A 22,791-nucleotide genomic window follows, 5' to 3' on the forward strand; every position below is an offset into this window, starting at 1 on the left:
TGCATCATTTACGTAAGGAACTACTTTCAACAGACAAAAATCCTCAATAAATTACAAAGATATCAGTTTTGAGCTGGACTAGTGCTCACCATTCTTTCTATATGCAAAAATTGAAGAAATAAAATGCCAATGAGTATTTTTTTTATTGTGTATAATAAAAAAAATAAAGCATTAAAATATAAACATTCATACTTCAGTTATCTGTAAATAACTTATTAAAGAAATAGTGGTATGTTTCACTTTCCCACGGCTAGTGGAACAGTGTAATAATAACAATAACGCATTTTGTAAGGCAAACTGTTTATTTATAATTAGTGGAATAATTAAAAAAAAAAAAGGGGGCCTCAGTAGCCAGGTGGGCAGGGGAAGCAGTGCATAGCACACGCTTCTTGATTAGACCGGGGTTCGAGCCCGTGCCCACCAAATACGGAGGATGCGGAAAGGTCAGGGAATAACCACCGTATATCCCCGGAGCAATATGGCCTTAGTTGCTAATGTTCCTAAAAACCAAATAACAATTAAAAAATTATAAAAATTTATATTTATATGTTTAGTTCAGGAATCATCCACTCACCAGAGACACAGATCTGGCATCAGCAAACTCAACATAAGCAATACCTTTAGAACGCCTTGTTTTATTATCCATTATAATGCGAAGATCACGAACCTAGTTATAAAAAACAAAAACAAAGTAAAGTACCTATATAAAACTCACTGTGTTCAGTATTTTATTTCTATGATATACAAGAACAATACCAATTTTAGACAAGTTTATTTCTTTCCAGTATAACTTATATAGTCCAAACAAGAAATCTTTTTTCTAAAGCTTTGCTGCATAAAGAGTGGATGACATTTATAAGCAACTATGCTACTAATTATAAATGTTTGATGCTGTGTACTTCTGGAAGTAAGTAATTATCATCATTGTCGTAAAGGTAGATGAAATTAATTCACTTTCACATGTTAATTGTGCCCCCTTGGCTATCAGTCAGGAGATGCTTGTTAACAGACTGTTTCTACAGGGATGGGATACACTTAAATAGAAAGGACTGCTTGTTAACAGGAAAGACTGCTTCTACAGGGATGGGATACACTTAAATAGAAAGGATGCAAGAATATTTGCCGATGCTATCGAGGCAGAGTTAGGTGGGTCGGAAAAGTTGGGGAGGATACAAGGACTAATAGATTAACAGTAGCTGCTAGCAGAGGTGAAAGTGATTCTTGCACTGCTTCTATTGAAATGCAATTGAGCGGCAGCCTGGAAAGCAAGGCAATGGGGATTTCCAGACTGTTGGGAGTCATAGTGGAACAAGTAAATACATGGGTTGTATTAGGGTAACTAAGAGTAGAAACAGGTGCATGCATACTTGCATGTATGCCAATGCTAGAAGTATAGTTAATAAATTTGATGAGCTTGAATTGCTAGTCAAGACATCAAAAGCAGATATTGTTGAGATATCAGAGACGTGGTGTCACACACACATAAACAGTGCAGAATTGGAATTTGGGGAGTACAATGTGTACAGAAAGGGTAGGAAGGGAGAAGGGATTATGCTGTTATTTAAGAAACAAAAAATCTAAGGAAGTGCATCCAGTTGACATGGGTGGACAGTGCAATGTTGAGTCTGTTCGGTGTAACGTAAACACTGGGAAAGGGAAAATGAGAGTAAGAGTAAGTTATAGGCTGAATGACTCTGATGAGTATAATGAGCAATTATGCAGAGAAATAGAGTGGGCCAGTAAATCAGAGTGTCTTATAGTGGGGGATGATTTTAATTTCCCAGAGATTGACTAGAATTTGTGGGTTGGTCACTCACACACTAGCAAGGCTTTTGTGGATTTATTGGATGATTGTTTTCTACAGTAGCAGTTTGGGAGGCAACTAGAAGTGATTCTAGTTCAGAAGTGATCAAGGAAACTTGATCTGATTATCAGTAGTGATTCTTCATGCATTAAGAATTGGCAGATAAAGGAACCACTAGGTGGTGTGATCACAGTGTGCTGAAGTGGGATTTACTCAAAGAGATAACTACCACAAGTGGTAAAGGGAAGGGTTTTTGTTTTAATAAAGGTGACTATGGTGGTCTGAGACAGTAATTAAATTCTATACGGTGGGACCAACTGATGATGTTATCAATAGCAAATTCAAAATGGGAAGCATTCAAAGAATTAATCTTGGAGGCTACTAGGCTTTTCATACCAACAAAGAAATATTGTTCAAGATTTAGGCCTAAATGGATGTCAAATTATTATTATTATTATTATTATTAGCCATATGGTGCAAGGAAGCCTGAGGCTTATGCTGCACAAGCCAAAAAAAAAAAAAAAAATTAATTCCTTGAATGCGTTCCACTTAGAATTTACTGTTGGTAACATCGTCAGTTTATCCCACTGTACAGAATTTAAAAACTTTCTGAGACCACTGTACTCACCTTTACGGAAGCAAAAACCCTTTCTTTTACCCCTGATGGTAATTATATCTTTAAGTAAATCCCACATCAGTACACTGTGATCACTGCCACCTAGTGGTTCCTTTATCTGCAAATTCTTAATACACGAATGGTCACTGCTGATAACCAGACCAAGAGTATTACTCTCTCTGTGGCTGCCTCTTGAACATGCTGCTGCAGAAAACAATCATCCAATAAATCTACAAAAGTCTTGCTAGTGTGCGACTGACCAACCCACATGTTCCAGTCAATATCTGGGAAATTAAAATTCCCCATTATAAGACATTCTGATTTACTAGCCCACTATTTTTCTGTACAATTGTTCGTTGTACTCATTAAAGTCATTAGGCCTATAACATATCATGCTCTTTTTTTTGCTTTCGCAGTGCTTATGTCACACCAAACTGACTCAACAGTGCACTGTTCATCTATATCAACTGGGTGCACTTCTTCTGATTTTATGTTTTTCTTAATTAACAGCATAATACCTCCTCCCTTTCTATCCTGTCTATCCTTTCTGTACACATTGTACTCCCCAAATTGCAGTTCTGCATTCCTTATATCTGTGTGACACCATGTCTCTGCTATTCCAACAATATCCGAATAATGAATAATGAATTGTCTTCTCTGCTGTGTGTTTTGGATGAGCTTTGATTATCCAAAAAAATAGTTGCAAACATTGGATCATGATCAGATTTAAGAACTTCATCAGCAATAAGGATTACAGAAAGTTGGAAGATATCACTGGAAGATTTCCAATTTAACAGGGAGCAGAAAAAAAAAAAAAAAAATTATTTTCACTCCCTGTTAAAATTCAGGGTGATTCTTGTAGATTTCACATTGCTGAATTCAAATATGGCAATCATATTGCTGTAACACCCACCAATTTTAAGCGAGGAGGGATTAAATTTAAAAACTAAGTTTCTAGTAAAAAATTTTTTATACATTTTAAGGAAATGTTACATACAGTAATAAACATTGAACAATGAGTCTATTAACCCTATTCTATTTACAAAAATGTTTATTTGAAAACAAAACACCTCAAACTGGTGTCTACTGGTGTCTCCCATATGAGATTACATGAACAGTAGTCTTTCAACATATTTGGAATCCATTTGCCTGGTATCTTTTTTCAATTTGAGAAATTTCTTGTTGAAACCTTTTACCGTGTTCATCATAGACCGCTCCTAAGTTTTCAGGGAAAAAGTCTAAATGGGAATGTAGAAATGAAGCTTTAACAACATGTTGCATCCCAACTCTCTGTATGCCAAAATTAGCTCATCCACAATTTCACTGTAAATTTGTGATTTCTCATTGCCTTAAAAGTTCTGGCAGGCGTTTTCAAATGCCTTCTAAGGCTCTTAATTCTGTAGCATTTAATTTTTTAGTTGTTGTTATTTTATTTTTTTTTTTTTTAGGAGCATTAAGCAACTAAGGCCATATTGCTCCAGGGATATGCGATGGTCATTCCCTGACTTTTCCGCATCCACCGTATTTGGTGGTCATGGGCTCGAACCCCAGTCTAATCAAGAAGTGTGTGCTACGAACTGCTGCTCCTGCCCACCTGGTACGGAGGCACCAATTGTTTAGTGAATTCCTCATCTTGGAATAGCAGGATCTGCAAAAATTCCCTCTTTCATCATGGCCTCACTGATTCGAGGAAACTTTTGCCTCAAACAGGAAAATCCTTTTCTTTTTTGTCCATCACTTTCACAAATATTTTTATCAAACCTAGCTTGATGTGCAATGGAGGTAAACAGGTTTTTGACTTATACACCGAAGGAGAGTGTGCTACATTTTTTTGGCCTGGTGTAGTTTCTGAACGGTCTGGCCACTTTTTATCCCATATTGACAATTCTTTGCTCAGCTGTCCTGCTCCCATAAAAAGCAGCAGTAATCAGTGTATGCACCTTGCAACCCAGTGAGCAAACCCCATTTCTATTCTTGATAGCATATTTTTTTGCAGAAGAACCTGTAGGTTCTCAAACGTTTCCTTCATGTGAACTGCACAGGCCAATGGTATAGATCAGGGGTGGCCAACGAGTCGATCACGACGAATTTTAAATATAGAATCATCCCTCGATTTGGCGGTCAGGTATACTACCAAAATTTTATACCGCGCAGCGGGTTTCGATACCAGCACGTTATTTTTATTTTTTTTATTTCTTTTTTTTACAAAGCTTCAAAAATAGGAATGAAGGGCAGATTTTGAAAATTTATTTTATTTATTTATTTTTTTTTGCATGATTGAAGATTTCATTGAAGGAGAAACACATTTCACCATAATAACATAAAATACCACAGAATTTCAGCTGTCGGTATTATTGCAAATGCAATAAAATTGAGTTTACTACCAGTTTATAATTAGATTGCACTAACAGAAAAGCCCAATATACTGGAAAGTTCAAATTGTTTTTATTGTTTTATGATCATAACCTCCAGAAATAGCATTAGAGAAATATCACAAAGGCATTCAAAACTGTTTGGTTATATCCTTATAAGAATCAGTAATAAATGGTGGTGTGTTTGTCCGGTTATTTTGGAAACAACTTCCTCATTCGGGAATCCTCTTCATCAATTTTCCTAACATTAGCTGTTCAGACAGAATATTTTTCCGGTTTGCGCAACGCAAAGTGTTTTAATCGGGTAAGCATTGCTTTTGCTGATTTAATAACTGAACAGTACTTGTATGTTAATTTAATATCTTTTGATTTAAAATGAATACTACGAAAAAGAGTAAAACATATCATTTTCATCAAGAGTGGGAATTAGAATAATTTTTTGTAATGGTGAAAGAAAAATGTAGCTGTTTGATTTGCAATGCTTCCATGGCTATACCCAAAAAAGGAAATTTAGAAAGGCACTTCACGCACTCCACGGTAAATACCAATTGGATTTTCCGCTGAATTAGAAGAACTTAAATCCAGATTATTCGCACAACAAAATTTCTTCGTGACACCTAATTACAATCTAAAGCAGTAACTGTAGCATCATTTAAAGTGAGTCATCTTCTTGCAAAATAATACAAATCATTTTCTGATGGTCAATTCATCAAAAATGCATTTTTAGAAATAACAGATTCTCTTTTTGAAAATTTTAAGAACAAAAATGAAATTAAAAGTGCTCTTCAAGATCTGAAATTATCTCGAAACACTGTGATGCGACGCATCAAAAAAATGAGTAAAAATGTGAGCAAACAATTGCGTGCTCATATTGCTAATCATGTATCCTTTTCTTTACAACTAGAGGAATCTACAGATGTCAGTGATACAGCTCAGTTGCTCATTTTTATTCGTATGGTTTTCGATGATTCTGCCACTAGAGAGAACGAACTAGAAGAAAGAACTAGAGGTCTTGATATCTTTAACTTATTCAAACATTTTATTGAAAAAATTAAATTACCACTATGTAAGCTCATATCAGTAACAACAGATGGAGCTAAAGCAATGACGGGGCATCTTAACGGATTCATCGCATTGTGCCAAAAGGATGATGAATTGCCAGATTTTTTGAGTTACCACTGTATCATCCACCAACAAGTGTTAGCCAGCAAAAGATTAAATACTAAAAGGGTTATGGACAGTGCTTTCAAAATCGTGAATTCCATCAGAGGACAATCTCTTCAAAGGAGGCTTTTCAAAATGCAACTTGATGAAAAAGAACCAGATCTGATATTACACACAGATGTGAGGTGGCTGAGTTGGAGTAAGTTTCTACAAAGATTTCGAAATTTGCTGAATGAAATTAAAGTGGAGATGATTATCAGCAACTACAAGATACGGAGTGATTGTGTGATCTGGCTTTTTTGGCAGATTTTACCAGTAAATTAAGTGATCTGACTTTTGGAATTATAAGGAAAACATAAAAATGTGGGTGACATGATTAGTAGTATTTCTGCATATAAATATCAATTTTTGGCAATGGCTAAGGATCTCAAAGAAAAAAAATTCGACCATTTTGCAAATATGCAAGATCATTTGCAAAAATATCCTGTTTTTGCATTTAATAGTGAGAAATATGTTTCTGAAATTGAGAATGTTATGGACAATTTTGAAACCAGATTCAGTGATTTTAAAACAATTGAAGACATTGTTCAATATATTTCTTATCCATTTAATGTTGACTTAGATACAAAACAAATTGCAGAAAAAAAAAAAAAAAAAAAATCGCTGCAATTTTTCACATGGAGAAAATATTACTTGAAAATAAAATTATTACATTGATATCTTCCTAAAAGCCAGATCATCAGAAAAAGAGTTTTGGAAATATGTTTGCCGAGAAAAGTACCCAAATGTAAAAAAATGCAGTGAACTTTTAAATTTCTGTTTTGGTTCCACATATCTATGTGAATCGGTCTTTTCGTATTTGAAACAAACAAAGACGAAGAATCGCTGTGCTCTTACAGACTTGTATACAGAAGATTCTTTACGGTTGGCTTTATCACAGTATATCCCAGATTTTGATACTTGGCAGATGACATGAAAACACAAACTTTGCATAAATTAAAATTTTAAATATGTATGAATTTAAAATAAGAATTCTGAATTGTATTGAATTTTAAAATTTATAAACAACATTTTTCAATGTGTGTTCATTAACTTTTTTAACCTTGTGCAATGAAATTTTTGAGATGGTAGATCGGGGGACATTTTAAGGAAAAAAGTAGATCGCATCACAAATTAAGTTGGCCACCCCTAGTATACATGGATACTTACTTTCATTATGGGGTAAAACTGCTTTCAAACTGACATTGGATGAATCAATGAAAAGCCTCCACCGCTCGAAGACATGTTCCAGATATCTCTTTCATTATTTCTTGGACATTATTACAATAAACCACAGCACCATCCATGGAGTAATAGGCCATTATGTTAGATTGCCTCTTCCTATAAAAACACACTTAGTCATCCTTTTCAAGAAGATTCCACTGCTGATGCCATGATCCATGAGAACCCATAAAAATTCCTCTTTTATTTTGGCCTCACTGATTTGAGGAAACTTTTGCCACAAACAGGAAAATCCTTCTCTTTTTTGTTCACTGCTTTCACAAATATTTTAATCAAACCTAGCTCAATGGGCAATGGAGGTAAACAGATTTTTTTACTTATCCGCCAAAGGAGGATGTGCTAAAATTTTCTGGCCTGGTGTAGATTCTGAACGGTCTGGCCATTTTTTTTTTACCTTGTAGTGCAATCCTTTGCTCGACTGTCACAATCCAAAATAGAGTTCATAGGCTTTTCTCACAAATTGTGACAGTGACTTCCACTGCAATTTTAATACCACTTCTCTGCAAATGTAACAAAAAGATATGCTTATTTTGGCAAGAATGTGAAACATTTCATGTATGGTTGAGGTACATGCACATAAGAACACGATTAAGAAGTTTTAGATTTTTATTTCTCATTTAATTGCAATTCACGATTTACGCTAATACACACACTTGTTCACTACTCACTCTCTGAAACACATACACTTTTTGAAATATGAAAATGCTTGCTTGGTGTGGAACCCACTCATATATATACTAATAGAGAAGTTTCTAGAAGGCTCACAATGTTTCTAGAGAACTCTGTCAAAAGTTCTAGAAACTTCCAGAAACATCATGAGCCTTCTTCCACACAACAATATTCTAGAATGTTGCAGAACATTCTTGAATGTTTTAGAAAGTACCCGAATTCTCTAGAAATCTCCTGAATGTTCTAGATAAAAATTTAAAAAAAAAAAAAAAAAAATAGATAAAAAGATGGAAAAGATGAATAAACCAACTACAGGTTTTAGGTTTCGGAGGGTGATGAGAACTTTTTTAAGCACATATGAGTTTTTGAACGTATTTCCTACGAGAATCTGTCGAAATTATTTCAGGGAGCAAATTGATGCTGACAAAGAAGTATTACAGGTGGGATATTATCAATGCAAATAATTTACATATCAGCTCTGGTTTTTGATCAAGGAATTCAGAAGCTTTGTAAAAGTAGGCTAGAGAAGGTCAGTCTCTAAGAGTAACATATGGATTGAAGTCAGCCAAGCAGTCAAGCTCACAATCACCTCTTCAGACAATGCAGATGGTATAAACTACAAACATGTTCTTTGTGAACCTGTATATTCCAAGTATTATTTTTTAAGATCTGTCACAGGGTATAATGATCACTTCATAAGTGAGAAAATGCTTTGTTAGCCAACTACAATCCCTTTTTGTCTGATAACAGAAGTTGGCAGGAAATGTTGTTATATTCACATCTTCCCTCAGTTGTATTTGAAGTAAAATGATAAAAACAAATTCAGAATTGAACAACAAAGTAAGTAGAATTTTTAGTTCATTCTTTAAAGTATTTTGCAGAAAACAAGTGGCTTGGACAGAGTATTGGAATTATCAATCCAAGAGGTTTGTATTGATAATTCACTTACCATGGTGAATGTAACAGGATGAACTGGATTCCACAGCCTGTCTGAAATGTGTTACTGAGACTGCAGGAACTGGGCAGCTGGTTGCAAGAGTAAAGTTTGGAGACTGCAACAGTTCCTATTTGTACCACTCTTCCAGAAGATTACTGCTATGTGTCAAGACTTACATGTTACTGCTCAGTCTGAATGTATCTTGTTTTCAGTGATAAATTCTATTTCCTAAAATGACAAATAAAGCATTGGTAATAGCCCTGCACGCCAAAGATTGCAGTATGTTGCAATCATTCATCAAGGTAAATCATGAAAGGAGCATAAAAAGGATGGCTTGTTCATAGCTAAGTTGGCCTACCAGAGCTGTTCAACTCATAACCGAGTTTATCTGTATCAACTCTGCTAATAAAGATCTCAGTGGGTTTACTGGTAGAGAAGTGCCCATTAGCAGCTCAGCAGTTGCAAATAATTGCATTCATTTTTATAACGAGTCATTTTTTATAACTTTCCAATTACATAAGGCTATTTGTGGTGCAAACAATGAATCCTGTAACTAGATAATGGTAATATCACACGCTGTAGTAGTTAATCGCAGTGTTTTAAATTGTAGTAAATAAATAGTTTGAAAGTCCTAATAACAGGGGTTAGCTTATTTTTATATTTAGTTAAGCATTTAAAATGACAGAAATATTATATAGAAATATAACATGGTACATATTGCTGTCACATCACTAGAATAGGGTAGCATTATTATACTCCGATCTCTTGTTGTATGTGGTATTTTAAAATTAAAGTCACACTAAAATCATGGTAGCAAAGCAAAAAATTTCAAAGTAGTGAAGAAAATGCTTTTGCTCAGGAGATGGCCATCAATGGCAATTCTCTTGTGAATCAAAGTTATTCACAGTGTGCTTTTTATTTTCTTTTTTGCAGAGCTATCTCAAATGGGACATGGCACATAGCCAAAGAGAATGTTTATGTATGCTTTTGTTGCAAGGAGTGTGAAGAAATTAAGTGCCAATTCAGCATTCTGATGGACTTATATGAGAGGCTGATGTTCTCAAAGGAATAAAAAAGTAAAAAAGGACCTATCAAGCATTCAGCTGCACAGCACAATGATATCCTATATGGCAGAACGCGTGACCCACAGGATGTGCCTAGTTGGTGACTATTTCAAGGAACTTGTAGAGAGAGCAGTTGTCATCTTTTAAAGGCACAGAAAAGGTGATGATGTACATTGGTACAAATGATATTAAGATTAGGAGACTGACTTAACAAGTACAGGACAATGTTGAAAAAAGTCACGAGTTAGGATTAAAATTTGGGAGGGAGTACATAATCAGTCTTGTTCAGCCCTAGAAGGACTTTAAGGCTCATGGGGTAGAACTTTTCTGAGTCATCAGTGCTTGTTAACAGGAGAGACCATTTTCACAGCAATAGGATACACTTAAATCGAAGGGCTGCAAGAATATTTGCTGATGCTATTGAGGTTAGGTGGGTTGAAAAGCTGCTAGCCTGGGGGGCACACGGACTAAAGAATAATGGCAGGTGCAAGCAGAGGTGTAAATAATTAAGCAAGTAAATAATAAAGCAAGCTGGAAAGAAAGGTGTCAGGATTACGAGGCCTGCTCGGAGTGCTCATGGAACAAGCAAATGGGCTGTGTCAGGGTTATTAAAAGGGTGTACACTAATGCCAGAAGTTAGTGAACAGATTTGGCGAATTTGAAGTACTGATTAAGACATCAAACACAGATATTTCAGGGATATTGGAGACATAGTGGATGTAGAATTGAATATGGGGAGTACAATGTGTAAGAAAGACGGACAGGACAGGACAGGACAAGACAGGAAGGAGAAGTTATACTCTCAGTTAAGAAGCACACAGAATCTAAGGCAGTGCACCGAGTCGATGGAAGTGGCCAGTGCAATGTTGAGTCAGCTTAGTGTGGCATAAGCACCGGGGAAAACAAAAATGAGGGTAGAAGTATTATAGGTCTAATGACTGAGAGGTGTATAATGAACAACTATACAGTCAAATAGCAATTTTATCTTTTTGGTTATTGACTGGAACTCGTGGGTTAGTTGCTCTCATTGCAGAAACACCATGTTGGATTTACTGGATGACTATTTTCTACACAAGTATATTAGAGAGACAGTAAGAAAAAGCAATCCTCTTGATGTGATTATCAGCAGCAACACTTCATGCATCAAGAATATGCAGATAAAAGACTCATGATCACATTGTATTGATGTGGGATTTACATTGGTCACAGATAATTTTTAAATTCTATTCAGTGGAACCAACTGATGAAGATGCCAATGGCAAATTCTAAATGGAAAGCATACAGGGATACAATTGCAGAAGCTACCGGGTTTTTTATACTGACTGAGAGAGACTCTTCAAAGTTTACACCTATATGAATGCTGGATGAACTAATGAGACTTGTAGAAGAGAAGAAAAATGTATGAAATATATATAAACTAGTCTGCAATAAAGTCACAAAGGAGGTTAGCCAAACTAAGGCAGATTATGAGATGTCTTTGGAAAAAGAATGCAAAGAAAAGTAAAAAAGACTTCTTTACTTATGTAAATACCAAAAGGAAAGGGATAAATTGCATTGGTTTTCTATATATGAATGGTATAACTGCTGATCCTGCTCAGGCTGCTGACAAACTGAATGGACATTTTGCATCTATGTTCACATATGAGAAGTTTTAAGAAATGGGGGATGCCAAAAGTATATCATATTACACAGGGATCTAAATAATTTTGTGATAACTGAGAAGTGGAAGAGAAATTATTGAAGTTAAATGTAAATAAGGAATCTGGGGTAGATGGGATCTATTCGATTATAATAAGAGGCTGCAAAGGAGTCAGAAAATCTTTAGCAATAATTATGAAAGTATCCTTGTATTCAGGGGAGTTTCCCAATTTGCAAATTTGCAAATGTATCCCCAACATATCCTCACTTTTCTCCCACCAAAAGTGTGGGAGAGGGGGATCGTAGAGTGAAGTGAGTGATTCCAAACTTGTAAACTTCACTTTTGTACCATAGAAAATAATGAAGTCACTAGTTAAAGAAATAATTCAGGATCACAAAAACAAGAATGCAATTATGCAGCAGTTAGAGCATGAATTTTTTTTTAAGTGGAAATCTTGTCTGACCATAATGATTGGATACTAAGATGCAGTAACAAAGAAACAAGATGCAGACAATAATTTTGACATCATCTAACAGGAATGGAATTACACAGAAACCACAGCATGGATTTGTTGGGGGAGGGGGGGGTTCGTGTCTGGCCAATATGATTAGCTTCTATGATGCAGTAACAAAGGGGCACTGGAGGCAAATAATGATTTTGATATAATATACAGCAGACTCTTAATTTTTCGGGATATTTGGTTAAAAAAAAAGATAATCCAAAAAAGATAACCCAGATAATCCAAAAATAGCATCTCCAACACATGTGAGATACGTTCCAGGACTTTTTACATAAGTCGAGTTTACGTAACTTGGAAATGACTAATAAAATATTGCTACTGTATCCCTGATATGCCAAAATTACAAAAACTACATAATATCCTCAGAGGAATGAAGAAAAACAGTTATATAATTTTAATTAGTTCAATTAAAAACTTTATCTGAGTACAGCAGTGAAGTAGCCAGAGTGGCACATAAGAAAACGTAAAAGGAAGGAAAAAGCATATTATTGTACCGTAAAAATTGATATGTATTTCGTAGCCCTGGTTATTATAGTTGACTTCATTGGTGCCGATCGTTTCACCACTTCTCATATTCTGTCTTTTTCTCTCTTATTATTGTGTTCACAGTTGCCACTGACAAATCTGAATTCTGTGCGATACTTGTTAATGCTTGGCCATTTTCATACATTCTTATTATTTTAATTTTTTGATCCAACTCGATCGCTTTCCTTTTCTTGATAGATTTACTAGTGTGATTTGGTTTTTAGGAGCATTAGCAACTAAGGCCATATTGCTCCGGGATATGCGGGGGTCATTCCCAGACCTTTTCCGCATCCTCCGTATTTGGTGGTGACGGGCTCGAACCCCGGTTTAATCAAGAAGTGTGTGCTACGCACTGCTGCTCCTTCCCACCTGGCTACGGAGGCGCCTAGATTTACTAGTACCACTGTCACTTATTCTCTTAGTCAGCACCATGATAACAGTCAAAATTAAATTTTCTGAAAAGAACTTCACAGAGTTTAAGGCAAAAACTCACTATTATTACCCCACTTTTGCAGTGCGAAGGAACACAACAATCGACGCGACACACTAAAACAAACTAAACATTTTGTATCTTTTTTTTTTTGAGCAGTTAGTGTGAAGACAGCGGGGGTTGCAAGAGAATAGGCACGCTAATCTCCCAATGATGACTTATAATGCCGCAAAACATCTGTTTATACCTATTCTAGTTATTACTTGAATTTTATGATTTTTTTTTTTTTTTTTTTTTTAATTTGGAGTCTTTAAGTGTCCCTGTTAATCCGATCCCGGTAAATCGAGAGTCTGCTGTATTTAGATTTCAGTAAAGCTTTTGACACTGTTCCACAAAAGCTTGCTGTAAATAAATGGATGGATAATAAGTGGGAGAAGACAGAGGGGTTATCAATAGACACTGTTCTTCTTGGACTAATGTTATTAGTGGAGTTCCCCAGGGTTCAGTGTTGGGCCCATTGTTGTTTCCAATATATACTAAATATTGATGACAATCATCTATATTTAATAGATACTGATGACTTTCAATATTTATTAATAATACTGATGAAGGTATATCAGGCTTAAGTTTGCTGATGATATAAATATTGGCAGGCTGGCTAATGATAGTAATCAGAATATACTACTGCAACAATATCTATAAAAATTAGGCACATGGGCTGAGATGTGGCAATAGAAGTTTAACATTGACAAATGAAGATAATGCATATGGGCAGCAGAGAATGAAAAGGACCAAGAGATTATGCAGTCAGATATGAAGTTTAATGAACAGTATAGACAGGCTGCTAGAGCAGCTCATGGGGTTTTTGTCAATGACATACAGGAATTCTGTCAGCAGAGATAAGGTGATTATACAGTTGTATAAGGGAGTATTCTGCAATCGGTGTGCTGAACTTTGCTGAAGCTGTATACTTATAAATAATACTATACGTATTATGATGAGAAATTGACAACTGAGAACTTTTACCTATTGTAAGAAATTAACTGTATTTACATTATTTAACATTAACTGTATTTACATTAATTAACATTATTTACTCCCAATTATAGTTTTTATATATGTTTGTAATGCTATTCATTGTTATATTTCCCAATATGCCATTTTTACTGAAACACAATGTTGTACGTGTGGGACAGTAAATTATTTTTCATGTGAGTATACAACACTTGCTTTCTAAGGTTATTTGTGTGTTTGCCCTTCCAATATTTCTTGTTTTGTCACTGTGCTGACTGAAATAAGATGCCACTTGTTAAAGTTAGATAGTACATGCTGTTCCTTAAAAGTGTAAGGATTAGCAAAACATCCCCCATCTTTTATTATTTTATTGGGTTGTTTTGATTTTTGTCCCTGTTTATCCATGCTACTTCAACTTTATTACTTTGTTCCTGTGCTAATGCACCCACCTTCTGTTCAAAGAGTACTGGTCCCACGTCTATTACTTTCAGTTTCCTCACAGCTGTGCTCTGAAATAGTCAGAAAACTGTAATCGCGAGCTATAACATTGTTAATTTTACTATTTTCTTTTTTTATCAATGGACAAGTTTCTTGTAATGGGTATTTTATCCCTGAGTGCAAGTACTGAAAGTGACAAGCCTGAAAAAAAAGAAACAAAATTAGTGTGTAGACAGAATAGTGATAATTATTTGTCTTTTCGTTTTTTCTGGTGTGGTGAAAAACATGCCCAATCCCAGAGTGTCTCATGTGCGGAGCAACGCTGCTATGGTTCCTATTAAACTGAAACCACATTTCTCAACAAAGCATTCTTCTCTGGCATGCAAAGATATCAGTTATTTTTGACGGTTGTTGCAACAAAACAAAAAAGAGGCAATGTTCGTGACTTCATCGGTACGTGTTTCGGAAAATGTACAGAGGAAGCTAGCTATAAAGTAGCCAAACTTATTGTAAAGGCCAAAAAGCCACACACAATAGCTGAAACTTTAATAATGCCAGCTTGTAAAGAGATGATGAAAACAGTCCAGGCCCCAGAAGTTGCTAATGAAATTTCAAAAATTCCACTCTCAGCTGACACAATTCAGTTGCCAAGTCAGTGATATGTCCAGTGACACTGAAGACATTATGAAGGAAAAAATCAATAGCAGTCAGATCTGCTGATGATTTTCTAAGTCTTTGCCATCTGCTCTGAAATTTGTGCTGGACGAAGTAGTAAAAGTCGTTAACTTCATCAAATTGCAGCCCCTCAATTCACAGCTTTTATCCGTTTTGTGTCAAGAAATGGGATCTCAACACACCACACTCCTGCTACATACAGAAGGTGGTTATCACGTGGTAAAGTGACAAACACCGTACTTCTGTATGAGACATTTTTAACCATTGAGGGGGCATGAATATGCACAGTTATTTGCAGATGATGAATGGGTGACTAAGTTGGCATATCGTTCCGATATTTTCGTTCACTTGAATGAGCTGAACCGAAAAATGCAAGGCAGGAACGAAAATCTTTTTACGAGAATGGATAAGATTCAAGGCTTTCAGAATAAGCTGGATTTGTGGATACGACAAATTGCAAATGGATCATCTGAGATGTTTCCAACTGTATGGTCGCTTGCTGCTGGTAATAAAGTGGTGATGGACTTCATTAAAGAACATTTAGATAACTTGCAGCAGAAGTTCAAGGATCATTTTGGGGAACACATTGAAGATTTCGACTAGGTTCGTGATCCATTTGTTGCAGATATAAATCTCTTCCAATGAATGTACAAGAGGAACTAACAGATCTAAAGGAGGACAGAACATTCCGATTAAAACATTGTGAAGTACAGTTTGGACACATTTTGGTTGTCAATGGGATGGCAATAAATGTGTTATTACCATTTTTGACTACATATATGTGTAAACTGGGCTTTTTGACTTGACAAATTAAAACATCGAACACGGAGAGACTCAGATCCATTGATGAAGAAATAAGGCTTGCATTGTCAAAAATTCTGCCCCGCATCAGCAGTCTGTGTTCAGCAAAGCAGGCACAAGTATCACATTGAAGGTATGCGTAGTTATTTGGTTTAATACTAATAGATTTTTTGGCTTTGCTTTGCTTTTGTAGTGATTTAGGGTTCATAAAATGTTAATATATGCACAAGCCAATTTCTGTTGGATTGTTGGAATTGATTCTGTATGACTTACAGAATATTTATATTAACATTGAAATAAACTATGCTTTTTGTGGGATTAACATTTTGATGTTGTTTGTTTGTTATTTGGTTTTTAGGAGCATTAGCAACTAAGGCCATATTGCTCCGGGATATGCGGTGGTTATTCCCTGAATGACCTTTCCGCATCCTCCGTATTTGGTGGTGACGGGCTCGAACCCCGGTCTAATCAAGAAGCGTGTGCTACGCACTGCTGCTCCTTCCCACCTGGCTACGGAGGCGCCCACATTTTGATGTGCCTTGTTGTATCATGGAAAACTTAAAGTGTGCCACAAAGAGAAAACGATTGTGGAACGTTGGTATAAGGCAATGGTCAGCCACATATCAAGTATTGCATACAGGTCTGGATACCATAGTTTAGGGAATATGTGGATCTGCTGGAATGGTGGCAGAGAGTATGAGCCAGCAGCATGTTGACATACAAAAACTCGTCAATTTCTGTGACAATTAATGAGGATATGAGGCGCAAACTTGGCAGAAACATGTTGCATTCCTAAATCTTACGTTCAAATTGATTGACAGATCCCATAAAAAATAGCAACTTCACTAGCTATTTTGCATATAGTTAAACTTAATCACTCCTAATTAGATCACGATTGTGAGTGTTTGAAATTGAAGAACAGCTACAGTGAGGACCATGTTCTACAGACAAGAAGCCATCCTTATACTTTGCAGATCAATGAAAAGTCTTCAAACAGGAAAGAAAAATCTTCAACCTTCAAAGAAAAGTTTTCACACAGAAACCAACAAAATGTTAAAACAACTTTCTTCGATTTTTAACATTTTGTTGGTTTCTATTGCACTTTATCAAATTTCGAAACAAAAGTCTATGCAAATTCACTGCTCATTGAAATCACTGATTTTAAAATAGAAGGTAACGTATTAAACACCTTCCATTCAATACACACTAATTTAGACGGACTGCATAAATGAGTTATTTGTGCATTCCTATTTCTATTTTAAACTATAATCTTTTATTTTTTTAATGAAAACCACCGAATGAGAGGTATTAGAACCTACAGTACTTACATAAGCTTACTAATAGAGTAATTTTATCTGCGAAAAGATCTAAACCTCCCAAACACTTCTAGTGTTTTTGAGGTTCAGAGCCCATACTCATCAGTATGGGCTCTACTCATCAGATATGAGCCCCTGGGGTTGATTTTTTTTTTTTTTTAATGTAAACCCCAAACACGAGAGGTATTAAAACCTATAGTACTTAGAACCGTGCTTGGGTTGGAGGTTGAGAAGACAAAAGAAGATATTTGTTGACAATGGACTTGAACTTCTGTAGACTGTAATTTTCAGGAAATACGTATGAAGGAAGGTTGTTCCAGAAAACGGCAGTTGAATGAATAAACGAGGAAAATGAAAAGTTGGTTCTGTGAGTTTGGAGTTGGACAGTAAATGGTTGTTGGCTGGTGGCGGCATGTGTTCGGACTGTTTTGAAAGAGAGAGCAGGAATCATAGAAGCCAATTCAGAAGGACAGTGCCCATGGAAGTATCTGCAGAAGAAGCATGCAGCAGAAACAGTACGTCTATGAGACAGTGAGTGGAGAGACTTCGTTAAAGATGAATCATTAATTAGCCTAACTGCTCTCTTCTGAATGGAATCGAGAAGAATGGAATGGAAAAGAGAGGTTTTGGGGGCACCACCCCAGATGTGGGAACAATATTCCATGGCAGGGCAGATTTGCGATTTATACAGATTGAGCAGCTGTTTTGAAGAAACGTAATGCCAAGAGCGAAAGAGAAAACCAAGTTTTTTAGATACAGAGGAAGCAACATTTGTAATCTGCTTGTGCCAAGAGAGATTAGAAGTCAGGGTAATCCCCAAAAGAGATATATCATTTTGCCTAGAAATCGGAGTGTCACTGAAGATAAGCATAGGAGCAGAAGAATCCTTTTTGCGAGATATAAGACAAGACTGAGTTTTAGAAGGGTTGAAATCAACTAAGTTGTCTTTGCTCCACTGGAGAATTACCTGAAGATCGGCATTTAAGGAATTGGTAGCAGATTTTCAAGAAATTGAAGCTGATTGAGCAGTACAAGGTTTCTCAAAATGGAAAGTGGAATGCAATGTGCTATCATCGGAAAAACTATGGATAGGATTTCCAGTCAATGGAAGAAGGTCATTAATATACAAGAGGAAAAGATTGGGGGAAAGAACTGAACCTTCGGGGACACATGCATTAGTGGAGAAGTTAGAAGACAGAGAGCCATCTACCATCACCCTCAGTGAGCAATCAGAGAGAAAACTGGATAACCAATTACTAAAAACAGTTGGCAAACCATAAGATGGAAGCTTGTTTAGAAGACCTTTATGCCAAACACGTTCGAAAGCCTTTGAGTTGTCAAGAGTTGCCCACTTGTGTTTCACCGAACCTTTTAAGCCAGAATATCACCAGTGGATCGACACTGACGGAATCCATACTGGCGATCGTTGATCAGAGGGAAGGTTTCTAGGTAGTTTAAGAGTTGGCGGTTAATTGATTTCTCCATTACTTTAGAAGGAGTACAAGTAATTGCAATGGGATGATAACTGGATGGGAGGGATTTGTCACCCTTTTTAGGAACTGGCTGGATATGAGCAAATTTCCAAGCAGAAGGAAAAACACCTTTGGAATAAGAAAGTGAAAAAGGTGGCAAAGAATAGGAGTAAGTTCAGGAGCACAGGTTTTGAGAACAAGTGGAGAAATACCATCGGGACCTGGAGCTTTCTTAGAATCAAGATTCGTCAAAATCCTTCTGACATCCTTTTGACAGAAGACCACAGGGGGCACTGAATGGAGCATGTTGGGAACGGTGGGAATTGTTTTACCAAGATCATTAATACATGAGTTGAAAGAAAATTGGGATGCTAGCAGGTCAGCTTTATCCTTTGCTGAAGGGACAACAGAACCATGTGGTTTGGACAGAGGTGGGAGCAGAGATTGGCAAAAGTTGCGGCCAATAGCTTTGGCAAGAGACCAGAATGCTCGGCTACCATTAGGGCAAGAAGCAAGTTTTCTACTCTTAGCCTGTTCAAACTCTTGTTTTGATTGATTAATAACTGCTTTACAATTGTTGCGAGCTTTGGTGTAGGCAGAAAATGAAGCTGGAGAATTAGAAACAAGCCAATTATGACATGCAACATTCTTCTCTTGAACAGCCTTAGCACATTTATTGGAAAACCAAGGTTTAGATAAAGGACGAGATTTTAAAGTGGAGTGTGGGATAAAGGATTCCATTCCTACGTGAATAATTTCACTGACATGATCTGAGCAAACGTTGACATCAGAAGTTTTGAAACAGTAATCCGACCAAGGAAAAGAAGAAGTCTCGCAGGTCATCCCATTTTGCATTCTTGTAATGCCAAACAACACGCGGTTCGGAACAGCCATGAGATAAAGGTTCCATTGGAGAAGAGCAATCACCAAGTTGTGATCTGAACTGCCTAAAGGACCTCTCACTTCGACCGCGTACTTAGAAGGGTTGTTTGTGGGAAAAAGATCAAGCGTATTGGCTGTAGGATTAGGATTGTCCGGTATTCTTGTAGGTAAATGATTTTTTTTTGGTTTTTTTTTTTTTTTTTTTTTTTTTTAGGAGCATTAGCAACTAAGGCCATATTGCTCCGGGATATGCGGTGGTCATTCCCTGACCTTTCCGCATTCTCCGTATTTGGTGGTGACGGGCTCGAACCCCGGTCTAATCAAGAAGCGTGTGCTATGCACTGCTGCTCCTTCCCACCTGGCTACGGAGGCGCCGTAGGTAAATGAACAATCTGTGCAAGGTCATTAGTAATTGCAAAAGCCTCAGCATCACGACCAGCTGGGTCAGTGTGACTAGAAGAAAGGAAGCCAGCTGGAGTTGTCAACATTAAAATCACCAAGGAAAATTACCTCACCGTTAGGAAAGTTGGACTGGAGAAAGTCTGCAACAGGATCTGGAAAGGTTGAGCAGATGGGCTGAGAGGTGGCAAATGAAGTTTAACATTGACAAATGTAAAGTACTACACATGGGAAACAGCAACCCCAGAGCAACGTATCAACTCTGTGGTACTACACTAACAGTGGTAGAGAATGAAAGGGACTTGGGGGTGGTTGTGCAGGCAGATATGAAGTTCTCTGAGCAGTGCAAACGGGCTGCAAGAGTAGCTCATGGAGTATTGTCAATGATATACAGGAATTTTTCCAGCAGGGATAAGGAGGTGATTATTCCATTGTATAAGGCAATGGTCAGGCCACACCTAGAGTACTGTATACAGGTCTGGAGGCCTCATTTCAAGAAGGATGTAGAGCTGCTGGAACGAGTATAGAGAAGGGCAACAAGATTAGTGAATGGAACAAAGGGGTGCTCTTACGAAGAAAGGCTTAAGTTTTGCAAATTACAGTGTCTGGAGACTAGGCACCAGCGAGGTGATCTGATAGAGGTGTATAAAGCCTTGAATGGTTTAAGCATGCTCAATGCTGATGGGATTCTTCCTCTAGCTCAGAAAAATCACCTGAGAGGAAATTGAAATTGAGGAAAGACAGATGTAGGATAGACGTGCGGAAATTTGCCTTTAGCCAATGGGTGGTTGGTTGGTGGAACAGACTTCCATCCCTTGTGGTGGAGGTTGATAGCCTAAATAAGTTTAAGGCTCAGCTGGACAGGTATTTTGAACGAACAGAGGGGTGAAGTGGAAGTGGGTTTTTTTTTTTTTTTTTTGGCTGATGCTGCATAAGCTTGCTTTCTTGCATCAAATGCCTCTACTAATGCTAATGCTAAAGTCAAGTTGCAAAGAAAGGAAGTCAAAGAGCTCCAAGTGATTAGTGGAGTTGGGAGAACGGTAGAGAAAACAGATGAATTTGACACAATGAGGTAGAGAGATTTTAAGCCAGAGAAGATCAAAGAGAGGAGATTCCAAATTGCCAAGTCTCTGACAGGGAATATCAGAATGGATATATGCACAAGTACCACCTTTGAGGCGAAAGGAATCATACAGCGAATAATTTGGGCATCTGAGATGAGCAGTAGTTGAATCAACCGATAACTGAGATTCTGTCAGGAAAAGTACATGGGGTTTGGAAGACTGCAAGTGGAAATGGACATTGTTGAGATTAGAATTGAGACCATGTATATTTGTGAAATGAAGTGGGAAGTGTTTGGGAGGTTTTGATCTTTTCGCAGATAAGCTTGCTCTATTAGTTTGACAATTCATTGTGCATTCGATAGTAAGAAAAAGTGGGTGGGCCATGCTGTATGAAGTAATGAAATTTTTGGATATGGCGTACACATGGTAAAAATATACCCAGTTCCTTTACATAACATGGCCTCGACAATGCTCCCCGCATACACACTACTCGGACTCCCTCCAGTCACTACCTGGCTGAGTAGAGGTAGCAAGATTATACACTAGCTGAAGCCTCCTAGAGAGTTACCAATCTCATGCTTATCTTTGGGGACACTCCAATTTCTAGGCAAAAGGATATATCTCTTTTGGGGATTAATGTAACTACTAATTCCTTTTGGCACAAGCACATTACAAATATTGCTTGCTCTGCATCTAAAAAACTTGGTTTTCTCTTTCGCTCTTGGCATTACTTTTCTTCCAAATGGCTGTTCACTCTGTACAAATTGCAAATCAGCCCTACCATGGAATATTGTTCCCAAATCTGGGGCGGTACCCCCAAAACCTCTCCCAGGCTTCTAGATTCCATTCAGAAGAGGGCAGTTAAGCTAATTAATGACTCCTCTCTAACAGAGTCTCTTCACTTGCTGTCTCATAGGTATACTGTTTCTGCTGCACGCCTTTTTTACAGATACTTCCACGAGCACTGTTCCTCTGAATTGGCTTCTATAATTCCTGCTCTCTCTTTCAAAACAGTCCGAACACGTGCCGCCACCAGCCAACATCCATTTACTGTCCAACTTCAAACTCACAGAACCAACTTTTCATCTTCCTCGTTTATTCATGCAACTGCCGTTTTCTGGAACAACCTTCCTTCATACGTATTTCCTGAAAATTACAGTCTACAGAAGTTCAAGTCTAATGTCAACAAATGTCTTCTTTCGTCTTCTCAACCTACAACCCAAGCACCGTAACTAAGTACTATAAGGTTCTAATACCTCTTGTGTTTGGGTTTTCACATAAAAAAACAAAAATTCACATCGGAATTTAACGTCTGCACATTGTAATTTTCAGGAAATGCGTATAAAGAAAGTTGTTCCAGAAAACAGATGCTGAATGAATAAACGAGGAAGATGAAAAGTTGGTTCTGTGAGTTTGAAGTTGGACACTAAATGGATGTTGGCTGGGGCGGCACATGTTCGGACTCTTTGGAAGAGAGAGAGGAGGAATTATAGAAGGCAATTCAGAAGAACAGTGCCCATGGAAGTATATATAGAAAAGTCATGCAGCAAAACTGAACATCTATGAGACACAATGGGGGGGGGGGAGAGAGAGAGAGAGAGAGAGAGAGAGATGAATCATTAAGTAACCTAACTGCCCTTTTTTGAATAGAATCTAGAGAGGTTTTGTGGGCACTGCCCCAGATGTGAGAACAATATTCCATGGTAGGG

The 22,791-nt window shown here is 37.1% G+C and overlaps 1 protein-coding gene across 3 annotated transcripts in view; it reads right to left on the bottom strand.

The window, feature by feature from the left end:
- The window catches only part of LOC150082956 (RNA-binding protein 39-like), a 411,944-nt gene that overhangs the window by 170,605 nt on the left and 218,548 nt on the right, over positions 1-22,791 (bottom strand). For all 3 annotated transcript variants that reach the window (XM_090376936.1, XM_090376937.1, XM_090376935.1), the window contains one exon: positions 575-667. In XM_090376936.1, coding sequence (XP_090233062.1) covers positions 575-667 — 93 coding nt within the window. The remainder of the gene's footprint in view (positions 1-574; positions 668-22,791) is intronic.

Source organism: Mastigoproctus giganteus, chromosome 7, assembly GCF_048544385.1.
Source record: "Mastigoproctus giganteus isolate SK-2022 chromosome 7, ASM4854438v1, whole genome shotgun sequence".
NCBI classification, from domain to species: domain Eukaryota; kingdom Metazoa; phylum Arthropoda; class Arachnida; order Uropygi; family Thelyphonidae; genus Mastigoproctus; species Mastigoproctus giganteus.